Source organism: Pleurodeles waltl, chromosome 3_1, assembly GCF_031143425.1.
Source record: "Pleurodeles waltl isolate 20211129_DDA chromosome 3_1, aPleWal1.hap1.20221129, whole genome shotgun sequence".
Lineage (NCBI taxonomy): Eukaryota > Metazoa > Chordata > Amphibia > Caudata > Salamandridae > Pleurodeles > Pleurodeles waltl.
The window spans coordinates 1,912,376,819-1,912,403,989 of record NC_090440.1 but is presented as its reverse complement, the minus strand read 5'-3'; the positions used below and the strand labels follow the sequence as shown (position 1 = coordinate 1,912,403,989).

At 44.8% G+C, this 27,171-nt stretch overlaps 1 protein-coding gene across 1 annotated transcript in view; it reads left to right on the top strand.

The window, feature by feature from the left end:
- The first annotated feature begins 1,164 nt into the window (after positions 1 to 1,164).
- Positions 1,165 to 27,171, top strand: part of PITPNA (phosphatidylinositol transfer protein alpha) — a 176,785-nt gene continuing 150,778 nt past the window's right edge. The window contains exons 1-2 of the mRNA XM_069226109.1: positions 1,165 to 1,777; positions 22,499 to 22,529. Of these exons, the coding sequence (XP_069082210.1) occupies positions 1,758 to 1,777; positions 22,499 to 22,529 (51 nt within the window). The 5' untranslated portion in view covers positions 1,165 to 1,757. The remainder of the gene's footprint in view (positions 1,778 to 22,498; positions 22,530 to 27,171) is intronic.

The following is a 27,171-nucleotide window of genomic DNA, read 5'->3' as shown; positions in this document are numbered from 1 at the left end:
TAGCATATGACAACATTTAAATGTATTGTGTAATATGGAACATATCAGAATTATGAATGCACAAATGAAGCACGTGTTTTGTTATTTCTGAAGTGTGCTGGAAACAAATACTTTAATATGATCAGGGCCACTGGAATTAGGCGATTGTGCAGCCGCTGCAATTTATGTGTAATTATAGATTTACTGCATTAGCCACATAATCCATCATCTCCTGCATAATCTGCAGATTTTAACAAAAAAATGTTTCTAGCTCAAACAGTTCAAAAGTTACTAAAAATGCAGCAACATGTGTTGCCTCACCGGAAGGCTGTTTTCAAAGCTGGACTTGTCACCTTTATGTTGCTTATTGCTATATTCTGGTGTTAACCTGGTAGTATTGAGATGCAACCAACAATTAGAAATAAACATTTCCATTCATACTACCAGTAATCTTTTCACCAAAAAACTCATACTCCCACAGATGGTCTCAATGTAGATAGCACTCTATTCTCTGTTTACAGAGCATGTATTGCATTTTATAGAACATTTTTCTCTTCAAATATTTTTTTTAATAAAATGTTTTTGTAAAGGGTACACCCATTACACGGTGCGAATACTTAGGGAACAGATGAAAAAGGAAGATGCAGAAAAATGGGGAGGATGTTTAATTTCTCCATCAACTTTCAATGACGTACAGGAAGTTTTAAGCACCAAGAAAGCAAAAATATAAACATTTTAGCTTCAAAGTGGTAAACCTAACACCTTAATCTGGAGTACTGCACGCATGAGTATGTTTATTAATAAGAAAAGCATCCAACTATGAGGTTACAGTAAAAAGAAGTCCTGTGACTACTGCGCGTAGTTATCTTCTTTGACTGTCAAATTCGTTCTGACAGCGGTGTGTTTTGAATACCGAAGCGGCAGCCTTATTATTCCATATCCATTTTGAATTTCCAAATTTCTTCTTTGTTTACTTATTGATCAATAACACTTTGCCACGTTTTCCAGCTCGGTGTCCTCAAGTGAGAAATAGCAGCAGTAGGCGGAGTTGACGTGTTCCGAGCGTGTGACATCAGATCGCAAGTCGATCGGACGTGTCAACGCTAGCGGTGCGCGTGACGTTCCTGTTGCTGCAGTAACGCTCCGCCCCCGCGCCTAGCGGACCAGGAAGCGCCAGTAACCTTCATTGCCGAGTTGCGGGGAATAGTGGGCAGCGGGAACCAAGATACCGGGGTAGGCACTCCGGGTGCAGAGCAAGAATTGGACATCAAAGAAAGCCCCGGATCAGCGGAGGACGAAATTGAGGATTGACAGCTGGATGTAACATAGAAAGACCGAGAGGCTACGGGGAGCCTGAGACCTTCATTAAGAAGGCAGAGGAGAGCAGTTCATGTCCAAGAGAACGGAGGAACTGGAACAGGGAAAGAGCTAGACGGACTAGGAGGCAACCGAAGGGACAGAGGGACCTTGGGCGGAGAAGTACTAATGAAAGTGGGGCACTTGAGACTAGATGAAGAAGCACTGAGCAGGACGGTCTTGAGACCCAGGTGACAGAGACAGTAAATAGCAGGGAACTTGTAGACCAGTAGTAGAGTCGATCGCAGGTGGGGCTGGGAGAATTAGGTCACATTAGGTAAAACAGGAGACAGTTATATTGGGAGACTAGTGGAAGGGAACGTAAGGGACGTCCGCGGCAACGGAGACCCGGGCTTGGAGTGAAACGGGGTCCCGAGGAGTGAAATCGCCACTGCCCTTCAGGAAGAGCCAACGGAGGCGCCATGGTTCTCATCAAGGAGTTGTGAGTATTCGAGGGAGCTAGTGTGGGCTATCTGAGGTGCATGGCACACGCGTGGGAGCAGTACACACAGGTTTTGTGACTATCCGGTGCTCTAGTCTGGACATTGCTGTGCCTGTTGTACTGTGGTCTGTCTGCCTGGTTTGTTCGGTGTGGTGTCGATCCGTTGATTTATTAATGAATGGGTCCTGTGGCCAGTTTACAGTTAGGGATCTAGCGCTGTATCTATTATAACTAGTGTTCTGAAGTTCTGGTTATTAGTTTATAGCAGGTGAGTTATTGAGTGTGTAACTAAGTGGCTTTGTGCTGGTCTCTTTTTAAATAAAGCTGAAGCAATAGGTATTCCGATCTGAACACAACTGAGGCACCTGATGCGCTGGCCGGTCTCTTGATCCTGGTTTGCTGTTGTGGGATGTTTATGGCTGAGAGGTCCAGTGTTGTGCAGTTAATTGTCAGATGGCAAAGTCGTTTTTTCGCTGATATCTCGTGCCTGTGGTCAGTGCAGTATTACTGATTGCTCTTGTGCCACAGTTGAGTGTTCTGCTGCTGTGGTCATTTAAAGGTGACAGCTTGATTAAAGTCAGTCTGCTACTGTGATCAGTTTATAGCTGATGCTCTCGGGCTGTGGTCAGTTTATAGCGAATGTGTGGTGATTCCATTCCGTTTATGGTAGTCATCTAATACTATTGGTTATTTGGTGGCCAGATTATAGTAGAGGGCCTAGTGCTGCAGTACCGGTGTATTAGATTCGTCCGGTACAGAGATATGTCTTTTGCCGAGGGGTCTAGTGTTGCTTGTTTCAGATATGAGCGGTTTGGTCTTATGGGCTATTTATTAATGAAGGTTATAACACACAGTGCAAACTAAATTACCTGTAGACGCTGGACAACAACACATAAGGCACCAAATGAGAGGGGCATAACCTAGAGCAATGGTTCCCAACCTTTGATTTCTGTGGACCCCCACTTTACCATTAATGGAACCCAGGGACCCCCACTAAATCATCATTGGAATCTGGGGACCCCCGCCTGAGTCATTACTGGAAGCTGGGGACCTAATGTCAATATTTGCTAATATTTTTTAATGTTCTAAGCAGTCGCAGACCCCCTGAGAAGGCTTCCCGGACCCCCAGGGGTCCCTGGATCACAGGTTGGGAACCATTGACCTAGAGGGTGTTTTTCAAAGTTTCCCGAAAGCCTGTAAAATGGGGAGTGCTCTCGTGTCAAGAGACACTTATATCTCTAACTGGATCCTAAACGATAACGCTTTTATCTTCCAAGCTAGCACCTTCTGAAGTAAGGTGTAGAGCAAAAGCCTGGCAAGTAAAAAGTGGGGCCATTCCAAAGATATTTACAAATGAGACAAAGTTGATTACAAGTGGTTATGCGTTGCCCAGAGAACCAATGAACGTTTCTCAGAAAAGGGATAGTGTGGGTAGGTTTCTTAATGCCATGGGTCAGCCAAGTTGACTCATTCTGGATGGACTTTCTTCAGGCAGACATACTGACAATCGGGAAGACCAACACGCACATTCAGATAGTTCAGGGTTCATAAGAGTGGTCGTGACAGTGGTGGCCCAGTGGAATGTAAGGGAGAAGTTCCTAGTTGAATCCTGTCTCCTTTGGAACCTAGCTTGGATGATGAGGGAAGGTGGGGTAGGGACTTGAGCAAGTGAATGGGACATAGCGCACAACCCACTGATTTATGATCAGTCAGTTGTTAACCCATGCATTCCTTCAGGAGAAAAGTGTTTTAGGGGCTACTGGCAGAGGTAGATGTGTGCGCCATCCGCTTTTATTGCAGGGGATCTTTAACCTAGCCATTAGTTCATAGCTTACTAGGCCTGATGCTATTGTCCTTAATACGCAAGAGCTGTGGTGCAGTGGCCCGTGCAGTGATTGGAGGGCGGCTATAGAGCTATTGCTGTGATTAGGACATATTTGAGGGGCTAAGTGCAGCTATCCCAGCGTAGTTGGGATGCGGGGTCGAGTACTATTGTTGCGGTTTTATCCTATAGTTTGTGCTTCATTGAGTCCTCCATTAATTTGGTCACCTCACTCAAGAGTTCCCTGTGCATAATTGAGGGGGGTATGGTGGTATGGCTGATGCTCTGAGCATGATGAAATAGTTGTTGCCTACTGGACATGTCTGATACTGTAGTATGACATAACTACTAGTACCGTTGTTGAGCAAACTTTATAGGCTCATGGTGCTTCTTATTTTTAGCTTAGGAGTCTGATGCAGTGGTTTGGACGTGACTCGGTTGTAGGACATTGCTTGGGACATAACCGTGTGGCAGTAGATTGAGTGGTTGGTGTCATCACTGGGATAGTTCGTTGCTGTAGTCCAGGTACACGTGAGGGAGTCTGCTGTCAATCACTGCGCTCATGTTTGGTCTTATGTTTGAGGCAGAGCCGAAGAACCATATGGCATAGTCTGGCATAATTAGATTCCCCATAATATTCGCAAGTCTTTGTAATTTATTCCATGTAAGCAAACTGGTAATCCATACTTCCCTAAAAAGAAATGAAGCACTTTCCTCATAACAGTAAGAAGAATGTGGCCCAATTTTTTAATTTGTTTTATGTCTCTCACTTACTCTTAAATCACCCTTCTGGGGATAAAATTATTTTACAAGTGTCTTGGCTCTCATCTCTTGACAGAAATATAGTGGCAGGAGATGCTTCCTTTGCTTTTACTGGTAGATGTTCCATGTTACTTTATGTAAATGCAATATTAAAACAATGCAATGCTTTGTTCACTATCCCTTCCTCCCAGTATTCCCCCAATTTTTCATGACAGGGTTGTGCTTTTGCCTCCACTCCAGGTCCACCCTTTCTTAAGGAATGGAAATGTAACCTGTCGTTCATGTGTCTTTCAAGAAGTGATATTAACGTGCATTGATAGTTGTGCACTGGTTTTCTCTTTTCCTAATCAAACATAACCTGTGTCCCGACGTTTACAAGCTTTCTTGCTTCTAAATTCACCTAAGGGATCTAATACAGAACAACATAAACGTTCTTTAATGTAAGGTATATGTGAACAATGAGCAGACGTCGCAGTATCCAATATCCCACCTCACAGTGCTGTGGGTATAATCAGTGCACAAGTCCTAAAAAAAAGAAGTGGGGGACTAACCAAGTTAGGTGCTATGCAGGTAATAGCAGGGCACGTGGCATCACAGCCAGTGACCTCACAGTAAGTGACATCACAAGAAGTGACAACGGGTCTTAAGACCTCACATATCTGTTTAACAGATCTATCATGAGCACGTTTAAGCACATTACAATATTTAACAAATACGATTTTGCGTTGAGGATGTCCCAAAAAAGACACAAAATCTGGATCTTAACGTATACATTTATATTTTAAAACCCTGCCACAAAGAAATTGGCAACAAGGACACATGTGAAAGTAAATTTGTTCTGCATAATTGGTTGCAAAGTCTGCATTTTAAAATATTATTATATGGGGTTAAGACACTTGCTGCAGAGATCTTTGTGTGCCTGGTAATTCATCTGTGATGTAAAGTGCCCTAACACCCTGTATTTGGGTGAGTATCGCTATAAGAGAAATAAAACAAACTAGTGACACTTAAATAATTTGTGTAAATACTGGGGCAGATCAACAGTCTGATATTTTTACATTGAATGCTTATGCCTTTTATACAGGGACTGAACAAAGTCAAAAGCGTGACTCTTGCTACCTGTGAAGTGATATGCTGCCTGCGAAGTGATATGCTGCCTGCGTTTGTTTCCACTTCATTACATTTACCTGTGAGGCTCCCGAGAGCTCCCAGCCAGGAAACTCCAATAAAAGGAGGCCTGATGGCCCCTTATCTTTGGCCTTTGTTATGGGCTCAGCTGGAATCCGACAGGCCTCCTGTCCGCCTGAACGTTACTGCCCGTAAGGAAAGCAGACTGTTCAGGCAGCGCAGAATGTTTCCTGGTGTTTAAAAATCACACCGGGACAAGTTTAGCATATTTTGGTGGGGTCCAACCTCTTGGCAGGGTAGACGGCGTCCACCCTCTGAAAGAAGTGATAGACTCCACCTACCCGCACCTGCCTTCGACTCGTACCCTGGGTATAGTTTCGCCATAGTGTTCTATTAAACCACTGAATCATTGGCAGGGTTCACCTTCCTTTTATTATTGGAGCTTTATAACAACAATAATAATCTGTAGATGTGATACTTTATGCCACAATTTTGTCATTTCATAATGCTCTAAATACAAGCTTTTCAGTTGACTCTCGGTTGGTGACCATTGACAGCTGCTTGCTCCACTTAATCTTTGTGCTGTTTTTCTGTTGGGTACTAGCAATTTGCGGGAATCCTTTTCTCCTGCTCATCATTTGTTGCTTACAGTCATCTCGTTCTCTGAGTGGTTCTCTTTGGCTCTTTGGTGTTTGCTTTCCTACCCTAATCTTTCTATCCGCATCCATAATCTCTCAGTAGGTTTTCCTTTACTCCTGGTTGTCCACTGATAACTTTTGATCCTCTTTCACAGTTGCAGTGGTTCCTCCAGTAGTTATTGCCATCTCTTCTCTGCATCTTTCGACCCATTAGTGTTCAGGCTTCTTGACACAATTTAGGACAAGAGTGTGGATATTTAAAGATGGTCCTGACGTGTTTCTATTTTCTAGCACAATGCTTTGCAAGTCACTCTGCCTTCTTGTGGCTTCTGTCTATTTCTTTCAGGTCCTTTTTAAGGATATTCTGTTTCAAGGTTTTGATGGCAGGTGAGAACCACAAGATTGTGACATGCTATAAAACTTGCATGTTATAAGTAAGCAATTACTTAGTTTGTTATATCAATCAGTCAGTCAATCAATCAGGATTTATAAAGTGCAGCTAATCACCTGATAGGGTATCCAGTCGCTATACTGCTTTATACTGCTTTGCGTTATGCTGCTTTATACTCGTAGTACAGCTACTCCTACCAAAACACTCCCAGTCTTTTTTAGGATAGGAGAATTTATGCACAATATTTACCCCGTAAAAGAATGGTGATGGCCTCAACCCATCCTGCCTGTAAGGGCCAGGTCCCACATAGTGCTGAACCATCCGCTGTACAGCTCAGCTTCCCATCCCCTCAGCCTTGCCAATGAACACTTTGAAGTGGCCTAAAGAGGTGAAATGGGATGCCACCAACACCAAAATAATTACATAAATGTGCAGGGGAGACTTTGCAGTGGTTACAAATTTATTAAGGCTGGGGAAGAGGCCTGCTCGATTCTCTGTGTGATCAGCACACACAAACTCTCAACAGGACATGCTGAAGAAAACACTGCACAGAAATGTAACACTGCACGGATATGCTGATTAGCTGGGTATGTGGCCATCACATTGTTAACAACAGCATGCATCTGCAACAACCCAACAGATACACACTAGTAGTCAACAATACACTTTAGAAAGTACATTGTGTTGTATTTTCATTTGTGTAGCACTTTATACTTTGTGACGTTGCACAAACATTCACAACGGAGCGTACCATTTATTTGGTTAACACTGTGCTTGCAGCTGCACTCTCTACCAGGACACACCATAGCATTTAGTAGTATCATGCAATAAAATAGAGTAAGAGAATTCCTAACATACATTTAACACAGCCAAAATATGTCCTAATTGACTAGTATGGTACCCAGTATGTCACTGTAAAAAGATAACCACACACATACTTCTCTGGGGCAATGGTCTCGCCTACCATCGTAAAAATACAAACTTGTGATAAATTGAACTGTTGAGTTAATCTCAGCCACTGGTAATTACTCGGGCCGCATCCTAGCCCATTGTTATTTTGCACACCATGCCACGTCAGTTTGGACCCAGCCATATGCAAATCAATCTTGAACCCTCTCCATTGGGGACAGTCCAGCGCGAACTGCCACGCCAGGTCCTCCTTGAACTGGAATACAAGCAACCCAGGGCTGTTTTCGCCGTATCAGCTGCATCGCCATTAGGGCTCATCAGCAATGTATAGCTTGATTCCAGAGACACAGTGTGCACAGGACCCACATCTGGGCATACCCATCTCACTTAGGGCGGCACACTAAAGTGTATCAAAAGGTGATGGATAAAATGCTTGTATTAATTTCAGCCACTGATGATTACTACATCGCGCCCCCCCCCCCAAACGTTTGCATAGATAATGAAGGGTTGATGCTCCTTGCTGTCACTAGCTCCTATGTTAGTTGGGTTCACCACGGTTAGTGTTGTGAAGTCTCAGACTCACACCCTCCCAATTTTACTGCCCTGTCAATCCATTGACATTGGGCTCCAAGGCACCCCTGTAGTCAAGGCACTGGTTGACTATATGAGCCCAATTGCCTATTTGATTGTGGGCTCTCTTCTAGCATCCTTTACCCAGCCCTCTCCCTTGTATTTTTAAACAAAGACAGTGTTGAAATATGCAAAATAAGTGTGCACGGTCCCAGCTATTTGAATGCACTGACCTTCCTCCTTCCTTACATTGGTATGATCCACAAATGTGTTTGATGGAATGGTGCCCCACTGGAGATTAAGTGGTGGACCACAGGGGGCGTGATCCTCACTTTGAAGACCTCTGCTTTAGGGATCTGTCTCTCTTAAATAACTGGATGTGGTCGAAGTTATTGTGTGGTGTAGGCACCTGTGGGACTTGGAGCAGCCCTCTTGATCCATGGTGCCAACTGTAATTGGAATTTATTCTGCACCTTTAAATCTTTCTATATTGTATGCATGCTCCTACAATGTCAGGGAAGGACAATGTGGGAGCAGTCTCGCTAACTGGCACACTCGTCTGACATGCCATGCCAAACTTGTCTTTCACCCTTAGATGCTAAAGGTCATACTAATTTTTTTGAGTTGTTCTCCACTGACATTATACATCCAGGCCTTCTTTTTGGTTGTAAGGTAAACACTCCTCTTTTGGGTACTACAGTTCTAGTCTTCCCAGTCAAACACATCTGGCGGACTCTCTTGTTGGCCTGAGGTTGATTTCAGTTTTCTGGGAGCATTAACGTCAGAGCAAAAAAGTGCCCTTTCTGGTGCTGGTCAAATGTGTCTCTCAGCCCCTGTTGTATAGCTTCTTTGGAAGTCCAGATAAATACAAGTCCCACACAGCATGCAGACAGACTTACAGTCATTTTTGCAAGTGTCCAATAAATTTTTAAAAAGGCACGCACACATACAGACCAGAATCATGCATTTTTCACTGCAGACAGACCAACTCTCACATATTGCCAAATGCAGAAGGGAGTGGTAGCTGATGCACAACATTGCAATGCAGGGTTATTTGTACGAGTGGAACGCTGGTTAATGTAAAATGACGTACACGCCAATGCACCTCTTGTCATGTCTGACCCTTTCAGCCAGTATGGGAACATTTGGCCATCCGTGTTTTGCATCCTAGATTTTGTAAATCCGTGCTTCTAGTGGTAACGGTAAAACTACAATCCTGGATTGGGTATGAGCATATGGATTGCAAATTAAGAGAAGAGTTCCTTGAGTTTGACTTATTTTTATTTTTTGATGCTGTAAACTTAGCTATGGTTTTTCAGTGCCCATATTCCAAGCAGAAATTAACGACTTAAGTAGCATTTTTGGAAGTTTTCATTTTGAATTAAGTCAGACGTTCCAATCACCACGTTTCTATTTTTCTAATTGAGACACCGTAAGTGTAAAAGATAAGCCCAGACGTGGGTCTCATGCTCACTGTGACATACAACTCAAGTTGCACCTCACTGATGGACTGCTGTGTTGGAGTAGGGCCAGCCCATTTCTGGTATACATATGACAGGACTTTGGCTGAAGTGACCTCGTGGGCAAAAACAATAGACTGGAATGCAGCACAGAGTATTGCAAAGCCTGTATTTGACATAATCTCTGCTGAATTCCATTACACCTTGGCATACAGGTGTTGCAAGCACCACTTATAAAGTCAGTCTGAAAACTAAAGCAGAAAGGCACAAGATTCATAACAAAGTAAGGAGAGAGGTTTCATGCTTCTGCTCACTGTCTTTTTTCCAGTATTTATGCAGTGTGATACAGCTGCACACCTCAGAACTCTAGGTGTATGCATTCACATCCTTGTTGTTGAGTCATGTCTGGATAGGTTGGTACTCAAGATATGTCTTTACTGCTCAGGGTGTACAGAATGTCTGCACAGCTGTTCGCCCTGGCTGTGTGTCAGGTTTGAGCTTTTGGTGTATATCCACACACCTTAGAGTGTGCAGCTTGACTGCCCAGCTCGGTGATTATGCTAGCAGAGTTTGCACATTGGTTATATTTCAGCACAGTCCAGGTTGTACAAAATGCTTGCATAGCTCTCCACTCTGGGTGTTTACTTTCAGAGTTTGGATTACACAATGTCTGCAACGTCCATGCTCTGGAAGTAGGTCGACAAGACTCAGCACTCTCCTAGCTTTATCTCAGTGTTTTATTGTTAGACAATGTGATGTTCCCTGTAGGATAGCCCTTGTTTTGTTGCTATAGAGCTAAACACCAGACATGAACTGATCTCCTGAGGCAGGATCGAAGAAGTAGTAGAATGTGAACTCCCTGGCTCCTTTAATGATTTTTGGCTGCTGCTTGTTATGGTAAGATGGCACCATTAAGGAATAATGTAGGTCCAAGATCCTTTTTGAAGTGACAGATTTTCAGCCAGATGATGGAATGCCCTTTGATCCTGAGCTGATGTTTTTGTGGTGTAGAAGACAGTATTTGAACGAGGTCCTGCTTATATTTCATAATTTGGAGAGGAGCCCCATCTTATCCGAACAGAAGTGCTATGTCCAAGGAGACACTCCTTTCTTAATCTGTATTTCTGAAAGGTTAATTTTGTACCTTCACTATATAGGTACTGTGCTTTTTAACCTGGCAAGAAGCCTGCCCTTGTCCGTAGAAATTGCAATATGGATTAAGCAACATGACCAGTGGAAGCCACTCTGAATATGTGTGCTGAGTAGAGCACCACAAGTGTTTATATGACTGTGTACTAGCCCGGATGCCTGTGGCAAGAGTTGAGGTCACATATATCTTAGAAGGATAGACAAATTCCTGAGCTTGTGTTGCAAAGACTGAACTGAAAAGTTACATTTATAAATTGTTAAGAATTTCCATGCCCACCAACAGGCCCATTGTTATGAGGGTCCCCTTGAGCCAGTCCAGGCTTTTAAGTTAACTACATTTTCATGTTTGTAATGTATTTTTCTCATGTCCCTTTAGATACTGGCCTGCACGTTCCAGCATACAGATCAATGTTAGCTAATAGAGCCAGCTGGCCACTTGTGAAGCATTTCCTTTTGCATCCTAGGGCAATCCTTGGTTGCTGGATCAATATCCATGGTGGGTAATGTGTTCCCCAGTGTTGCCACAAATCCGCCACTATTATTGGATAAATAAGTTGTTCCCTTTTGGCACGTGACTGGGGTATAGGTAAGCACTCAAGGCTGACTCTAGCAGTGTCTAGTGAGTAGTAAATTGGATAAAATGTGACCGGAATAACCAATCAATAAATCAAATGATTATTCAGTGCTGTAATTTCTAAGATGAATAGGACTTTAAAGGTTTGTTTTTTAAAGTTTGTCAAAACAGGTCTAAACTAAAACTATAACACAACAGAAAGTTGTCCTTCTATAGCCTAGATATGACTCCTCCCTTCTCAAATACTTTTCTGATGGATGCTTCTAGCTGCAGATTCTTCACCTGTAAAAATTATCCTAGGCATCTGATTGGATCTGGAAACTTCAAAGCTCTCATGTTATCGGTAGGGGGGTGCCAGTTTTGTCTGTACACAGTAAGTGGCGTTGCATGATGTCATCAAAGCCATTTAGCACTCACCCTGGTGCAGCAGCATCCTTTTTCCTGCGTCTTCGACACAGGTCCGGAGCTTGCTCTCTTCTGAGAGATGTAAGTTTTTTCCTCACAAAAGTCAAAGTGCATTGCTTTCCCTCCACCCGAGTGCTCTGGCTGTATGCCCTGTAAGAAATGCGAGGGACATCATCATTGCCTAGTTCTATCTTTCTATAGCGTCTGGGTTCTGATCATAATTCTCGTTTCACAGCGTGTCCCTCACTGTGAATACGAAGACCGTTAATGAGCACGAGGCCAAGCTTTTCATGGCCTGGACCCGCAATGACAAGAAGAGTCATTACAGTTGTTGCCTTGTTCCCATTGTTCGGAAACCAAGAAGAAGTGCAGGAAATGCACTGGATGAGGCAAGTCTCCTTGGCACACCTGGTTTCCCACAGAATTGTCATCTTCAAACCGAAGTTAGTCAACATTGGGCCTACTGACTGCGAATAGTAGCTCTGTGCCTGTTGTGCTGACGTTGATGCCTGCCTTCCCGAAACTGCCAGCACCCTTCCAGCTGAATCCTTCGGTTCAGCAGCTGCCAACGATCCTGGTGCTGGTTGCGGTCCTAGCAGTGTTTTTGATTGCGATGTTTGCCATTTTCATGAGAGTCACAAACCCTTCAGAGGCTCAGTCTCAATATGGCCTCCCCAAGTTCAAGCCTTTAGTAGTGGTTCCCAACCTTTTGATTTCTGTGGACCCCCACTTTGTCATTACTGGAACCCCCTGAATCATTATGGGAATCCGGGGACCCCCCCACTAAATTATTACTGTCAGTGGGGGACCTGATCTGTTAATATTATTTAATTTTCTAAGCAGTCGCGGCCCCCCCTCAGGAGGCTTTGCGGATACCCAGGGGTCCCCAAAGCACAGGTTGGGAACCACTGGCCTATAGCGCGGTCCCAGGAGCCCCAGTGTCGACTCCAGCCGTTGTCAGCTGCCAACCTCACTATTTCCGCATCTACTTCGGGGCTGGTGCCACCACAGATTTCACTGCCTCCGCCTCCCCTGGAGCCACACTCAGAGCCATTGACGACTCCTCCACCTCCTACCGAGCCCCCACCTCAGCAGAGATCTAGATGAGTAGCTCATCAGCTCATTGATGAAGATAACTACAGGCAAAAAATCCACAATATCTTTGCTTCGATTCTGACCCTCTGAACCTCTATCCCTGTGTTGATGAGGAGGCTGAGAACCCTTGTGAGATTAGTGACTTGTCTTCTTCCAGTGGGCTGGATACTTAACCAGAGATGGACATGTAGTTTCCTGCTGGGGCACTAACTTGGGATGTCATGTCCCTTTATTTGGTGGTTAAAAAGGCAGCTGGGTTTCTCTGTTTGCAACTGCCAACAGCTGATGTTAAAATGAATGTCCTTACTGAGGTTCTTCATATGCAGCCAACCTCGGAACCTTTAGTGCTTTGCAATGAGGCCTTGCTGGCCTCATTGCAAATGACTTGCATCATTGGAGAAACCATTATCTGCTCCATCGGACAACTGTCTAGTGGCCAGATGCCACCATCCCAGTCCTTGAGACCCTTCCTTTCTTTCTACCCACTCTTCATCTGAGAGCCTAGTGATCCAGGCTTCATTTTCCTCGGGCATTCACAAGCACATTTCCTACAGCCTCATCAGACAGGGAATCTAAGCAGCTAAAAGCATGGGTGAGGAAGGTGCTCAGCAGGTACCCTGGGCCTGAGGTCATTGAATGCCAATTGCCTTCTGGCACACTATATCCATGTACTGTGGGGTACGGGCCATGCAATTGTACTGCATGTCCCAGAAGAATTGCAGGACCATTTCCAGGAGGTTGTTAATGATGGGAAGAGTGCTTCTAGGCCCATCATGAAGTCATGTGTGGTATCCCATCTGCTGTAATGTAAATGATGGTCAATTCTGGAATAATGATTAGTTCTCTTGGTGATGGAATGTGAAGCCATGGAAAACGACCAAGACTGATCTGGGAGGTGGATGTACGAGGAGCTTTGTGATGGATGGAACTTATATTGAGGAAAACTGAATTAAACAAGATTTGAATATATACCTTCATTTACATACAGTGAAGTTCTTAGACCGTGCCTTGAGACAGCTAACTCAGTGGCTCAGGCCAGTCTCCATTGGACTCATTGCCTGGCTCTGGACCTCTGGCTTCTCAACAGGCGTGCAAGCTAGCTTGATGGACCTGCCTTTTGATGGCACAAGATTGTTTGGTGAAAAATGGATGCAGTCTTGGAGATGTTTAAGGCTAGCAAGGCCACAATGTGCTGCTGAGGACTCCAGCAAGTTCAGTCCCAATGAGATTACAGGTAATTTCATCACTTTCGAGGATTCACTTTTTTCCTTTTAAAAGCTACATTCCTATCAGCCTCAGGTGCAACACCACCAGAAACCCTCTGGTCTGTCAGTACGGGAACAGATGTAAGGGCTGTGAATCCATGCAGCAATGCTCCTGGGAAAGCAGTCCTTGGTTTCTATCCCTAACACACTTGGAGCCTGTGGCAGGGGGAGTGACCTTTCTCCTGCCCTGGAAGGCCATTACTTCGGTCCAGTACATCCTTCAAATTGTAGAAAGAGGTTACATCCTTCCCTTCCTTCAGGCTCCACTGTTTTCCCCCGCCCCTCCTTCATCCCCTACCCTGAAACACCTGGCCATTCTTCCGAAGGAAGTGGCCACTCTTTTACAGAAAAGGGAGGTGGAGCTAGTGCCAGAACAGGAACAAGGCCAGTGTTGCTACTTCCATTATTTCCTTGTGCCAAAAAAGCACGGTGGTCTGCACCCAATCCGCCCAGAACATATGGTTTGGGGTGAAGGACAAGTTTTCATGTTTATTTTGTCCTTGGGACAAGTAGGTCCAACCCCCTGCAGCACAAAACTGTCTGCAGTTGAGGTAATATTTGTGTCCATATGTTAATACTGTTCAAACTTGTGTTTATGGTTCCGTAATGCAAAGCGTTTATTATTCGGGTGAGCACTCTAAATAAACGCTGTAAGGTCACACTACACTACTGACAGTGGTTCCAGTTTTTAAAAAAATGTGCACACACATTTGAAAAGTTTAACAATATGAGGCTACGTACGTATAATGCTCCCAAAATGCTCTCTGATTAGATGCAAATGTTTGTATCTGCTTGTAAGCAAGATTGATGCTTTCAAATTAAAATGTTCAGAAAATAATGCAAGTAGGAAAAAAACATTTTGCTAAATTACTGTGAAATTTTAGGTACTATTTCTTTAAAGCATCATTTGGTAAAATGTGTTGATGCATGCAAGTATTTTCAAAAAATACAATGGCAAATCATTGTAACCATTTTCAACAAGATTATGGGGAACATGAAAGTAAACAAGCACTGGCAAAGCCAACCAATCTGACACTGGTTGTCAGTCTTTTGGTTTTGTCAATGTGTGTCTTCTTTTGAAATGGCTTTTGTAACACTTTATTGTTGTGGGAGCTGCCAGGCCCTTACCATTGTAACAAACATTGTCAGAAAGCAAAAAAAGTTTTTTTAAGTCTCATAAAGCACACATTGCCACAGTAGTTTCTGGCACTGAACAAAAATACTTTTTGTGCCAGTATGCTCCTCGTAGAAGAGCAGAATGCTGTCACTTACTGTAAGCCAACGGATAGATATATAGAGAGAGAAATAGAACTTTAATAAAAACAAAATGCCTTGGCTAACACCAGACCTAATTGAGGGCCCAATTCTTAAAAGAAATTCACAAAAGTGCACCCATGGTATATGTCTTTGCATTAGTGGCTTTCATGAATTCACAAGCATTTACAGAAGTAGACCGAGAAATCGTACTCCTAGCAAGTATATGTGAACTGTGTTTTAGCACGAGCAAATATGCATGTGTAGATTTGCTCATGCGAAAATCTATTGAGTGTTTATTTTCCCTCCAACCAAAGTATTCACAACCCTGGAAGAACTTATACTTCTGCCCTTGTCAGGAGTAAATTTCCAACCTTTCTCAGTATGGGAAAGGATTAGGGAAGAGCTTATGAAAATCCTTAAAACATGCAAGTTAGTAGGTTTGCAAAGATTCAAAGGCATTCTAGCCCTTGAACTATTGCTTATTGCTTCCTCCAGCCTCCGTATGTAGCTCTGCGGAAAGGTGACAAAATAAGGAAATTGCTATAGAAGGGCTTTGAAATTGCTATTATTCAAGCCCTATTGTAGTATTAGCCCTTGCATAATCTGCGCAGCTATTATCTGAGCTCTTACATGATGAGCTTGCTGACATAATTTATCACCACACTACATGGCATCAAAGGGACAAGTAGATTTTTTTTACAGGATATGTTATTAAATCCCACGCTCCTGTAGTAGCTTCCCTAATGTTCAACCTAGGCTTTTCCATCACAGAGTCCAAATCACAACTGAGGTCCTCCCAGCGCCTTCAGTTCATAGCGTCAGTACTGGACACCACCCCTTTCCTTGCCTTTCTTCCACCTCTGAGGCTTAAAGAAATACAAGAAATTGTCCCGTCCTTCCAGCAACGCACCGAACTCCAGTCCTGAATGTCCTAAGATTCCTAGATCCGCTCACTTCTTGCATTCTCCTAGTCACACATGCATGTTGGCCCTTGAGGGTTCTACAGTGGTGCCTCTACAGTCCATGTGTCCAATACGAGGGAGATCTGTTGGACTTTATCATGATTTTTCCCAAGGCTGCAGCAGAAGTGGTATGGTGGGGGGGAATGAGGTGAGCCTGACCTGCAGGATGGGCTTCAGTCCCCTTCCAACCGTGACTACAGTAGTGATGGATGCCTCTACCTATTGGTAATGAGCTCACCTGGAGGATCTTGAGATCGGGGCCACTGATCTCCAGAAGAGCATGTTCTTCATATCAACGTGATAGAAGTGCAGGCAGTTTGGCTGGTGCTGAAGGACTTCGTCCCCTCCATCCAGGGTTATTCTGCCCAGATCTTGATGGACAACTAGAGTCTCTCCTCCTTTACCTACAAGCGTTGAGACTGTGACCTTGGGCACATTGCCAATGGATCTGGCTCCCTGACAATCACCTAGCAGGGTCTCTGAACGTCGGAGCAGATAGTCTGAGCCTGTATTATCTTGCCAGTCATGTGTGACGTCTTCTACGGAGGTAGTCCAGAACATCTTGTCTCAGTAGAGCACACCTCAGGGGAGTTTATTTTCCTTGTCGGAGAGTGTTCAGTGGCAGCAGTTTTGTGTCCTCCACTTTCCTTTGAGTGGATCATTGGGGGATGTGTTTTAGTTGAGCTGTAACTTTCAGCTGCATTAAACTCCAGCCCTTGATTTCAAGGGTTCTGATGAGGACTTGCTATACCGGGCCCAAGTCATTCTCATTGCCTAGTTTGGCCTACCTTTGGCATTTCTCCCTCCGTCCCTTCTCAAGCTGCCATTCAGACCCGATCTTTCCTCTTAATTGTTGGGAATGGTGCTGCATCCCACTTTCCAGAACATTCACCTTCATGCTTGTGACTCAGCTGAGACATCTGAGCTCTTTTGAGCTGCCACATGAGGTGATGGATGTCATCATTACAGTGTGTCATCTCTCCACAAAGTTGGTCTACTCTGGTAGATGCGCTAAGTTCATTGCATGGTGCGCAGACAATAGGATTTGACCCCCTGGCAGGCCAAGTTGTCTCAGGTTCTTCAGTTTGAATTATCTCTAGCTCAGTGGGGTTGTTATTGGCACTGTCAAAGGATATTTAGCAGTGTCCGCTAGATTAGTTGTCCCTTTTTAAGTCTCCCGTTGTGCATTTTTTTTAGAGGCTATCAACTCTTAATCCTCCAACTCCCTATGTGGTGCGCCAGTTGAACCTTATTCTAGTGTTAACTTTTCTTATGGTGACAACATTTGAGCCCCTTTATAGTTGTCCTTTCCGGATGTTGATGTTGAATACAATCTTTTTATTAGCAATTACTTCGGCCAGAAGGGTAACTGAGCTGCGCACTCTGCGTTTTTGTCCTCCCTTCTCTACATTTTCCCCAGGTGAGTTAGTGATGTGAACCATGGCTGCTTTCCTGCCAGAGGTGGTCACTCCCTTCCACCTGGACAAGTCTATCACCCTCCTATATTAGTATCCCCACCCCATCCCATGAAGGAGGAGGAGTGTTTACATAAGTTAGATACTGGACTGACTGTCAGCTACACCGCACAAAGAGCATATGATGACCAGCTTTTTGTGGCGTATTGTGAGGCCAAGAAGGGCATACTGGTACATAAGCAGACCAACCCATTCCAGGTCAAACCTGCAATGGTTTGGCAAAAAAAGGAACCTCTGGCAAGGATCAGAGGCCATTCCATCAGGGCTAAAATCACCACTTCTGCTCTTGCAAGAGGAGTTCCAAATGCAGACATATGCAAAGCAGCCATGTGGTCATCGCTGCACACCTTCGCCAAGCATTACAGCCTGGATTCTGAGGCGCTTAGAGACGATTACTTTGCCGGATCTGTCTTGCAGAATTTTATAATATACCTGTCCATCAACCCCCTCACCCCTCTTCTACATACAATACTGCTTGGCAACCTACTCTAAGGGTGAGGAATCTGCAGATAGGAGCATCTGTCAGAAGAAAGTTACTTACCTGCGGTAACAGAGCTTTCTGATGGATACTCTATCTACCTACAAATCCCTTGTCGACCTGTCTGCCTGTCCCTTCAATGCATTGGTATAGGGAAAGTTCATAAAATTCCATATAAGTATATTTTGGCACTGACCTACTCTATCCATGTCGGTATGCCCTTGTCTTGAAACCTTAGAAAAAAATAGATTGGAAACTGACGTCGCTGCACCACTATGTGGCTATGATGACGTCATGTGGTGCCACTTCTGATGTTGAGACCAGGCTGGTGCCCCTAAGAGTGATGTAAAAGCTTTCAACTTTCTGGATCCATTCGTACTCCTGGGATGATTTTACAGGAGCGGAATCTGCAGGTAGGTAGAATATCCACCAGAAAGACCATGTTTCCTTTAGGTAAGTAACTTTTTCTTATAGCGCTTTCCTGCTTCTCTCTAGAGTGCCTTATAGGTTTTCCTGCTAGGTGTTAGATTTCCCTAACATTGAGCCATTTGTCCTCTAAGTGTTCTCTGAACCCTTCATGGCTTGTGACGTCATATTACAGTTTGCTTTTTATGCAGTTATTGTAGTGGAGGTGCCAGGCATAGAAACACAATGTATCTCTTTACATATGCCACATCTAACCTCCATTACAAGGCTCTGCACCTAGTGGATTGAGGACTTTATGGCTGAGTTCACACCAAGCCAGTTACAGGAAATCATGCTAGCCCAATTCCCAAACTGAAATATACTCCACCCAAGTTATTGGTCATGTGGTTCTGTCCAGTTAGCAATTCTCATTTTTGGTTAATGCTGCATGCTACATATTCAGAGAGACACTGTTCTTTTTCGAGAAAAGTTAAGATCCATAGTGCCTCCTCTCATTTTTGAAGTACAAATGGTACGGAGCGTAGCTTGAACTCACAAAAGGATCTCTTACAGAAGTATCCAACTTCAGAGCTCCCTATCTTGAAGCGGCGATGTAGAGCTCAAACATTTCTGTTATCAGGGTTACCCACGGCACATCATGCTTCTACTGGACCCATTGTAGTGGCTAGTTTTCACTGGGACCTGGAGTGAGGATCTAGGTCCAAAAGGCCCCTTCAAACTGTACAGCTCTAGAGCCAGAAGATCTAGAGAGACGGTTCAGACAGAATTCAGTCGACCCCTGCAGATAGCACGGCTGAGTTACCAGACCTAAGACAAACTTTGTGCCGTCAGATGATAGTCGGACTAATTCAGCACACGTGAATTCTGGGCCGGTGAAGGCTTACAGTCTCTTCTTCCAGAAACCTCCACCTCAAATGATTTCCAGTTTCTTTTTAGGGAGCGTAGTCAGCTGTAGTGCTTGGTTTTCTTGGCTCCTGTTGCCCCAGATCCTCAGTTCTTCAGACAGCAAGGAATCATTCCTGTCAGGTCCCGTCTCTTAGCCAGAGAGTACAGTTTTATCCTTCTCCAAAGTACCATTGAGTTTGGTTACAATAAATCGCAGTTATTCTGCACCAAAATGCCCCCTTGGGTGAGTATGTACTTTTCAAATACATTTTATGATTTGTGGGTGTCATGTCCTGCCTAGGTCACAGAAGCAAGGGTGGTTCAGAGTCTAGAGCATCTTCCCACCCCTTAGCAGTGACTAGCAGGCTCCTGTCCCTGATTTAAAAAAAATAAAAATAAAAATCCTCTATACTAAAGTGCAGAGCCTCGGTTTGAAGTACTTGACCTAGAGAGAGAGTATATTGTATTCTGTTGGAGCACTGGTGGAAAGCTAAAGCCAACCAAAGTGCCTGTTTCTTTCAAACTTCGAAATCTTTCACCCGTCAATGTAGAGTTCATTTGTATTACTAACAGATTCGAGCTACACTGCTTTAGCCAGTTTCCTTGGTTACTAGATATTGGTTAATACAAGACAGAAACGGGGGACAGGTGGGGTTCAGTGGAGTAAAGGGGGACATTGTTTTGCAAGGTGGTGCGTGGTGATTATCCTCTATTACCCCCAGGCTGACTACATCGCTGATGTTATGTGCCCCAGTCAACAAAGTATCTTCAGTTTATGATGACCACAGGGGACAAAGGCAGCCCTCAAGGAAGTTACCATCTTGTGCAGATTTGCGCACTGTGCCTTTATTGGGCACCATCCATCCTGCTCACTTGTCTTGGTTCAGTAAATATTACAACAGGTGTTGCTGCATATTCTGGGAAAAGGGGCATTTTTGTATATGGAGATAGCCTGTTGGCATCCATTTCACCTAGTGCAAATAAAATGTACTTGTTCACCGGGAAAGTCACACAAAATCATGACGCACCTTCAGTGGACTCATTGATTGTCATGTCGACTGGGAAAAGTATATAGGGCTGGTTAGAAAAATCGACCTGGCTGGGCAGCACATCTTTCCCAAGCCATGCGAGGATTTAAGTCCCTACACAACTGTATTCTGCCGAAGGATAAAAGTTAATTTATTGCAACCAGACTCCTAATATCTTTTGTGTCCGCCTTGTCCTAGCACAAACAAAACGTCTTCTGCAAATTCATGAAAGGCTTGTTATGAAAGCTTGGACGCACGTTTTTTAATCACTGTATCCTTTTGTTTGGTGTTGTGAAACGGCAGTTGTAGCCCCTTGACGTGTCCTCTAGCTTAGACACGATTTTTCACAGCAGTGCTATTGGAGTCTTTGGACAATACAGCTTCAGTATGTGAGGGCTAGTATGTCTCCAAATAAGACTGCCTCATGTAAAGGGGTGTTAGGCGAAAGTGGGGAAAGAAGTCTCTCAGGACTGTTTCAGAGAGTAGAAAGTGTGTTTGGGGAAGAAAGCTGTCAGTGGAGGATGTTGGAATAAAGTGAAAGCAACTGACATATTGGACGGGGAAGAATCCAGATCAGGCTCTTGCCAGTTATTTGTAGAGTTTTTGGGCACACCTTCTTCTCCCAAGCTAAAAGCGAGGCAGCTTGGACCATAGTCCTTTTGTTAACTGTTGTTTTTTTTTAAATTGTACTCCAATATCTCTAACTGCACTGTTCCCATAGCTTAGTTTAGGAGCCCAGCTTTAATAGAGAGATGTCTATTGAGATTCATAATTCCCTCGCTCCTCTTCCCAGCCCAGTCACACATTGTTTCATGTAGAGTTCTATATCGTCACAGCTCATTGTGTCAGTTGTTTACATGGTTTTATTTGTCAGTGTTGGAGTCACAGGAGACTTATGTTGTTTTATGCCAGTGGACATATTCTACACTGAGCTCCCTTCATCAGTTTAGCCCCTGGGAATGCCTGGGATTTGGTGGCACTCTTTTTCCTTCAGCAGTGTCAGACACAGAAATGGACAGAGAAGAAAGTATTAACATCATAGTTAGCTAAATGCAGGGGGCAAGAAAGGGTGTAAGCTCCCTCTCGTCTTCACTGTTGTGCAAGGAAGAAGCTGGGGCAGTACCTAGAGCTCCTCCATTACGCGAAAGAATTGTACAGAAGAATATGAGGAGACCTCCCCATTTCGTCACTATCAAAAAGACTAGAAAGAGAGAGGCATAGTTAGAGCTGCCTTTCATCTTCATGATTGTCACCAAATGCTGGCATTGAGCCACACCAAGAGGTATGTGTTCCTTGCTGATGCAGGTATAGCTAATGGAGCATACTTGGAGGTCCTTATCTTCTTCACTGGATATCCTCACAGGGATAATGGCGGGCATATCTGTGGCTCCGTGCTTTCACGATTACTTGCAGAGCTGGATAATGGGACCGTACCGAAAGTTCCCTTACGGCATTGCCTCAGTATTCTTCAAGAGATTTTTTTTCTCGTGGGTCACGTTGTACTTTCGTCCCAAAGATGGCGGTGTCTCTCACAGCTGCACGGTGCTACTCTCGTGGTCCTTCTGAGCATTAAGTGTGCTGCAGTTGGAAAGAAATACCAGGTTTTATGAACCGTGTATGAGTAGGTTCTTCACAAGATGCAATGAAGTCTGCTCTCCCATGGTCTTTCTGTGACTGGAGCACAGAAAGAAGGGGGAGATAACCCGGGGGACGTTTCAGTGTAATGTCCAGAGAGCAGCGTCCCCCACCTCTCCTGTTCGTGATGTTTGTGTTGAGAAGTTTACAAGTTTATCAATGTTGACAGCTGTAACCTTTGAGAGCAGCACTCGGTATTGGGAGTTCTAAAGTTTGACAGCAGATATCGGTGTTCTTAGTAGGAAAAGTTTGGAAAGTTCTGCAGTTTGAGTTCATGTTCATTGATATGCTGATTTGGAATCCTGGGGCATCGTCTGTCAGAAACATGTCCCCGTGGTGTCTGATTGTGCGAATGGTTGTGTCGTGAGATTGGACTGTTCTCACCGATTTTTTTTTCTTTTTTTCAGCCGAGTTCTCCTGCCGCTGAGCGTCGAAGAGGTAAGACTATTTTTTTTCTGACAGTTAATACGTTTTGCTGACGTACTTCGTTTGTGCAGGGAGTTCCCGCTCATACGCAACAGCCCCTGACTTGGGTGCGGCCTGCTGATTCTTGGGCCTGGAGTTACTCACGGGCTTCGTGATTCATCGCTTTTCTCTTGCCTTCTAGAGGAACACAGTAATAATGTTGTTTTCGCCAGTAAACTCCAGCGATGCAAGCCCCTTTCTTCCAGCCCCTAGTGCACATTGGATGAATTTTTCGGTTGCCTTTTTTGGGATTTTTGTATATTTGTGACATGTTTGTATGAGTGTTCTCCGTAAACTAGGGAAACGTGCTTCTAGTCAGAACTGAGCGAGGTCTTCTCTTGCTAGGATTGCGGTTGAAGAGGGTTCCGGGTAGTTTGTCTTGGGGGTGGGGCATTGGTGGTGATGAGGTGGCGAGGTAGTTCTTGAAGCCCTTGAATCATGCAGTGGTAAATCAATCTTTCACGGCACAAACTATGGAGAAGTGAAACCGTGAGCGGGGAAAGGAAATCTCCGTTGCAGGGGCGGGGTCGGGGGAGGACAGTTTCACCTTAGAGGGATGAAAATGTAATGGGGAGAGAGGGCCGATTCCAAATTAAGAGGGGTGTGTGGGAAAGTCCTGATTACAGGCGCCAACGTTCAGGCTTTCAACTGCTTCAGAGCGCTTTGAAGCACTTGACCCCACACGGGTGCAATTCAACAATAAGGGGATTCATAAAACGAGGACAGTCGCAGAAATCATTGTCTTGATCCATGCAACAAAACACCGAATATTGCAGGTTTTTCACAAGTTGGTATCTTCCGTGGGTACCCCTCTGATGGCTTTGCTTACCATGGCATGCGTGAAGGACAATAAGAATCTTAGATTAAAATTCAAAGAGGACAAAGAACTTCAGACCGTGAGACAAGGAGGGCGTAAAGCATCTCATGTTGTGCTTGTAATTATTATCCACCGTTTGGGTAACAATGCATTTTCACAATACTTTCTAGGACTTGGTCAGAGGCACCCAAAAGGAAGTGAATCGTTACCGTTGCACCCACGCTGAACCAGAAATACCTGTCAAGCATTGTTGCTCTACCACTGTATTTTACAACTGACTAGAAGGCATGTACCTCCCTCCCCCAGTATTGGATGCTCGATGCAGGAGATCACATGAATACAAGCAATACTGCACACAGTCCTACTCGGGGACAGACTTTGAGATAAATACTTGTATGAATTGATGTGCTCTATCCTTGTTGTAGACTTCTTTCACCTGTAAATGCCTATGCAGGGCTTGGCCTCTTTCCTTAGAGGCTGCTGTTTCCAGTGGGTGCCTCTGGGTTAAATGGTCTGCCTGTCTCCTTTTTTCAGAAGCTATGTTTATCGTTGAAGGTCGACAAGATATTTTCTTTCATGATTGGTCTGTGTGGTATGGTCGCTTTTCCCTACGGAAAGGGTTTGTACTAGGGGTTTGGGTTAGTATTCAGCTAGTGTGTTCCATGGGTGAACTTGCTCTTGTTAGGACTGGAAAGTTAACTACACACCCTTTGAGGTTTACTCGCTTCCCTGTAGAGTAAAAAGGACTGCTCCCTCCAAGATTTAACTGCTTCTCTGTGGAAGACTGGGCTGCCTAATTTCTGCTGTGGGCTCAGGCCTTCAAAGCATCTGTCCTCTATACCGATCAGTGATTTTCCTCTGTTGGACAGCAGAATATAGGGACTGTCCCACACACAAGTGTGGCCGAAAGCTTTCCTACTGGTTGGCTCAGTCCCCTCTTACACGGAGTTCCTTGTTAATGGCTCCACTGTAAGGACAGACACTGGAACCATCACCCTATATACAAAAGCGAGACATAATTGAGGCTGTGGTGTGCATGTCCTAAATGGGAAAAACGGTCTCCGGGGTTTACGTTACAGTTTCGGTAACAATGCATGTGTACTCTGAGGAAGTGAGTATGCACATTGTTTAGAGCATGTTATGAAGTTAATCCACTATAGACCGGACATTCAGTGTCACATTTATTATTGGAAAGTAGTGTTTAGTGTAAAGCAGAGTAAAGAGATGTCTGCACCTTTCTCGTTAGGCCAGCAGAGGAGATTAAGAGTTCAGTCCAGATTGTACCTTGATCTTTTATCCATCTGATGCAGGGAACAGTAGATCCATTTAAATAAGCAATAGAAGGCGTCCCTTGTTCTTATCGCTAAGCACGCTTAATCTGTAGGATGAAGCAGCCTGCTGTAACCTTTGGACACGTTCTTTTCCAATCCCCATTTAAAATTCCTGGTTCTTTGTGGCACTGTTTTGTTTGAGTGCTTATCCATCTCATATGGTAATTGGGAGACCACAGTATCGGGTGTTGTGAGGCATATTGCCTTCTAGTGGTGCAATATCAGATACTTAATGCACTAGCTCTGTCACTATTGAAAGTTTTGGACCAAGAGAAATCTGTGTGATAACTTGTTATGCAGTGCTTAATTACAGAGCTTTTCCATTTTAAAGCACAGTGATTAAAAGATGTAACTATTATCTAACTTACTCCATTCACCCTGACCGGTTAAAAGTTCGAGTTGGCCTTGCTGAGAGTCATACTCGTGATCCACCAGTCACATCTGATGCCAGAAACAAGCACGTCTTGCTTATTTTATACAAGGCATAAAGCGTTCCTTCTAGCTTAATGTGGTCCGGTTTGTGATAACTATGATTTTTGTTTTTTGTGATGTCTGTCTGGTCTGAGGATTCCAGTGAGGAGTTCTTGCATAGCTAGAATAAGGATTCCCATAATGAAGGCTTTCATTTTTATTTGAAGCACCGTTTTCTGGAGAATTTCAAATATGAGGCCTTTATGTATAGGATTTGCATACCGTGAAAAAGTTGGTCTCTGCTTCTTACATTGCCTGTCATGAGCATTCCTTATGCTGCCAAGAAATGCCTCTTCCCACCATCGAGCAATACCACCTCTTCAGGCCGTGTACTTTTGTCAACTCTTTGCAGGGCCCATCAGTGCTGACTCTTCATGCTGTGCTTGTGTGTGATTTCAAACCTGCTCCGGAGGGTGATGGAGTTTAAATTCCTTGCTAGTCACTTTTTGGCTTCCACTAAGGTGACACCTACTGTGAGGATTGTGAAAATATTTTTATGGAAAAAGTTACCTTTCTACTTTATTTCTTTATTGTTCTCCCTTCTTTCAATAACATCCTGCTCCACTGTATATAACAATATCCTCCCAGAGGGTCGTGGCCAAGATGGTGGATATGGTGGATGTGCTCTAAGAGCTCTGAGGCCAGCTTTAGCACATTCCTCCGTCAATCCTACCCATCCTGTCACCACCTGTCTGAAAACATTCCCTACCCTCCTTGTTCTACGTGCCAGGAACATGTTTGGCCCTGGAAAATGGATGTTGCCATTCTGGCTGGCTGCTTGATTCGTAGTGGCGACTGGGGCTGCGGCCTGCAGCTAATTCAAGCCGAAGTGATCCTGCCATCTTGTGGGGACTGCACCCCTCCACCCCCACACCTTCCAAAGGTGCCCTGTGGCTGGAATTCGTTTTCCCAGCAGGGGACCCCTGTGAAATCTGACCAGCAAGTGGACTCCAGCATGAAGAACATTGGTGCAGAGCAGGTGTCCAGAGGTGGAGTCTGTGTGAGGGCATGCTGATCTCCCCCCTGATCTCCTGGAGAGCCTCTTTACCTTGTGTGCTCCCTGTACAGCTGGGTCTGCCCACGCCTATGTGGTTAAAGAAGAGATGCCTGGTATGGAGAGACGCCCCCACATCTGAATCATGATGCAGTGGTGGCCCCTTGGCGACGCAGTGCTGCGTCTCGGTCCCGCTGGTCTGAAGCCTGGGGACTCTGGACCCGGGGCCTGTGAAGGGGGGAGGGGGGGCAGGTGATGCCACTGGTCCGGGCCTGGATGGCCGGCCAGGGGGAAGAGAGCAATCCTTTTGGAGTGCCTGCTGACGTCATAGTGAGTGTCCACAGGTTCGCCACGGCCTGGAACATCGAGTGAGTATGCTTGGCTTGGGGGACACCCACCAGGTACTGTGGAGTGTGTGCGATTTCACAGCAGTGCAGTGACATTAATAATATTGTGTAGATCTTCACCTGACCTTGTGCCTTAGTTGGGTAGAGACACTTGGGGCTTGTGTGGGTAGTACCCGGCGATGCGGACACCCATACTCCGCCTCCTAGGGATAAGTTTTCTCCTTTCCTGCGGACTCATGTGACACTGAGTGGCCTGCAGTCAGGGAGCAGTGGCAGATCGATCGGTGGTGCTGCTCCCTGTCTTCGACCCCGCTCTGGAGATTTCCATTGTGCTTTGTGACCCCTCAGGCGTCTAGGATCTGGCCCATCTCTTGCTTGGCTGACCCTGTTTTACTTGTGAGGTGGAACTACACCGGCTGGTCAGTCCCTCCATGCATTTGGTTCGCCAGACTGCACCTGGGATCAGGTTGGGAGTCAACGGATAGTTGTACCGGCTGAGTTGGAGGGCGCTGGGATACTTTGGAGTCTTCTTCCTGCACCTGGTTACTCCAGAAACCAAGCTGAATAGAGCTTCAGGGTGCTGCCCTGTCTCTGTAGACCTTCAGTCAAGGACTGAGTTTGAAGGTGCTGGGATACTTTTGAGTCTTCTTCCTGC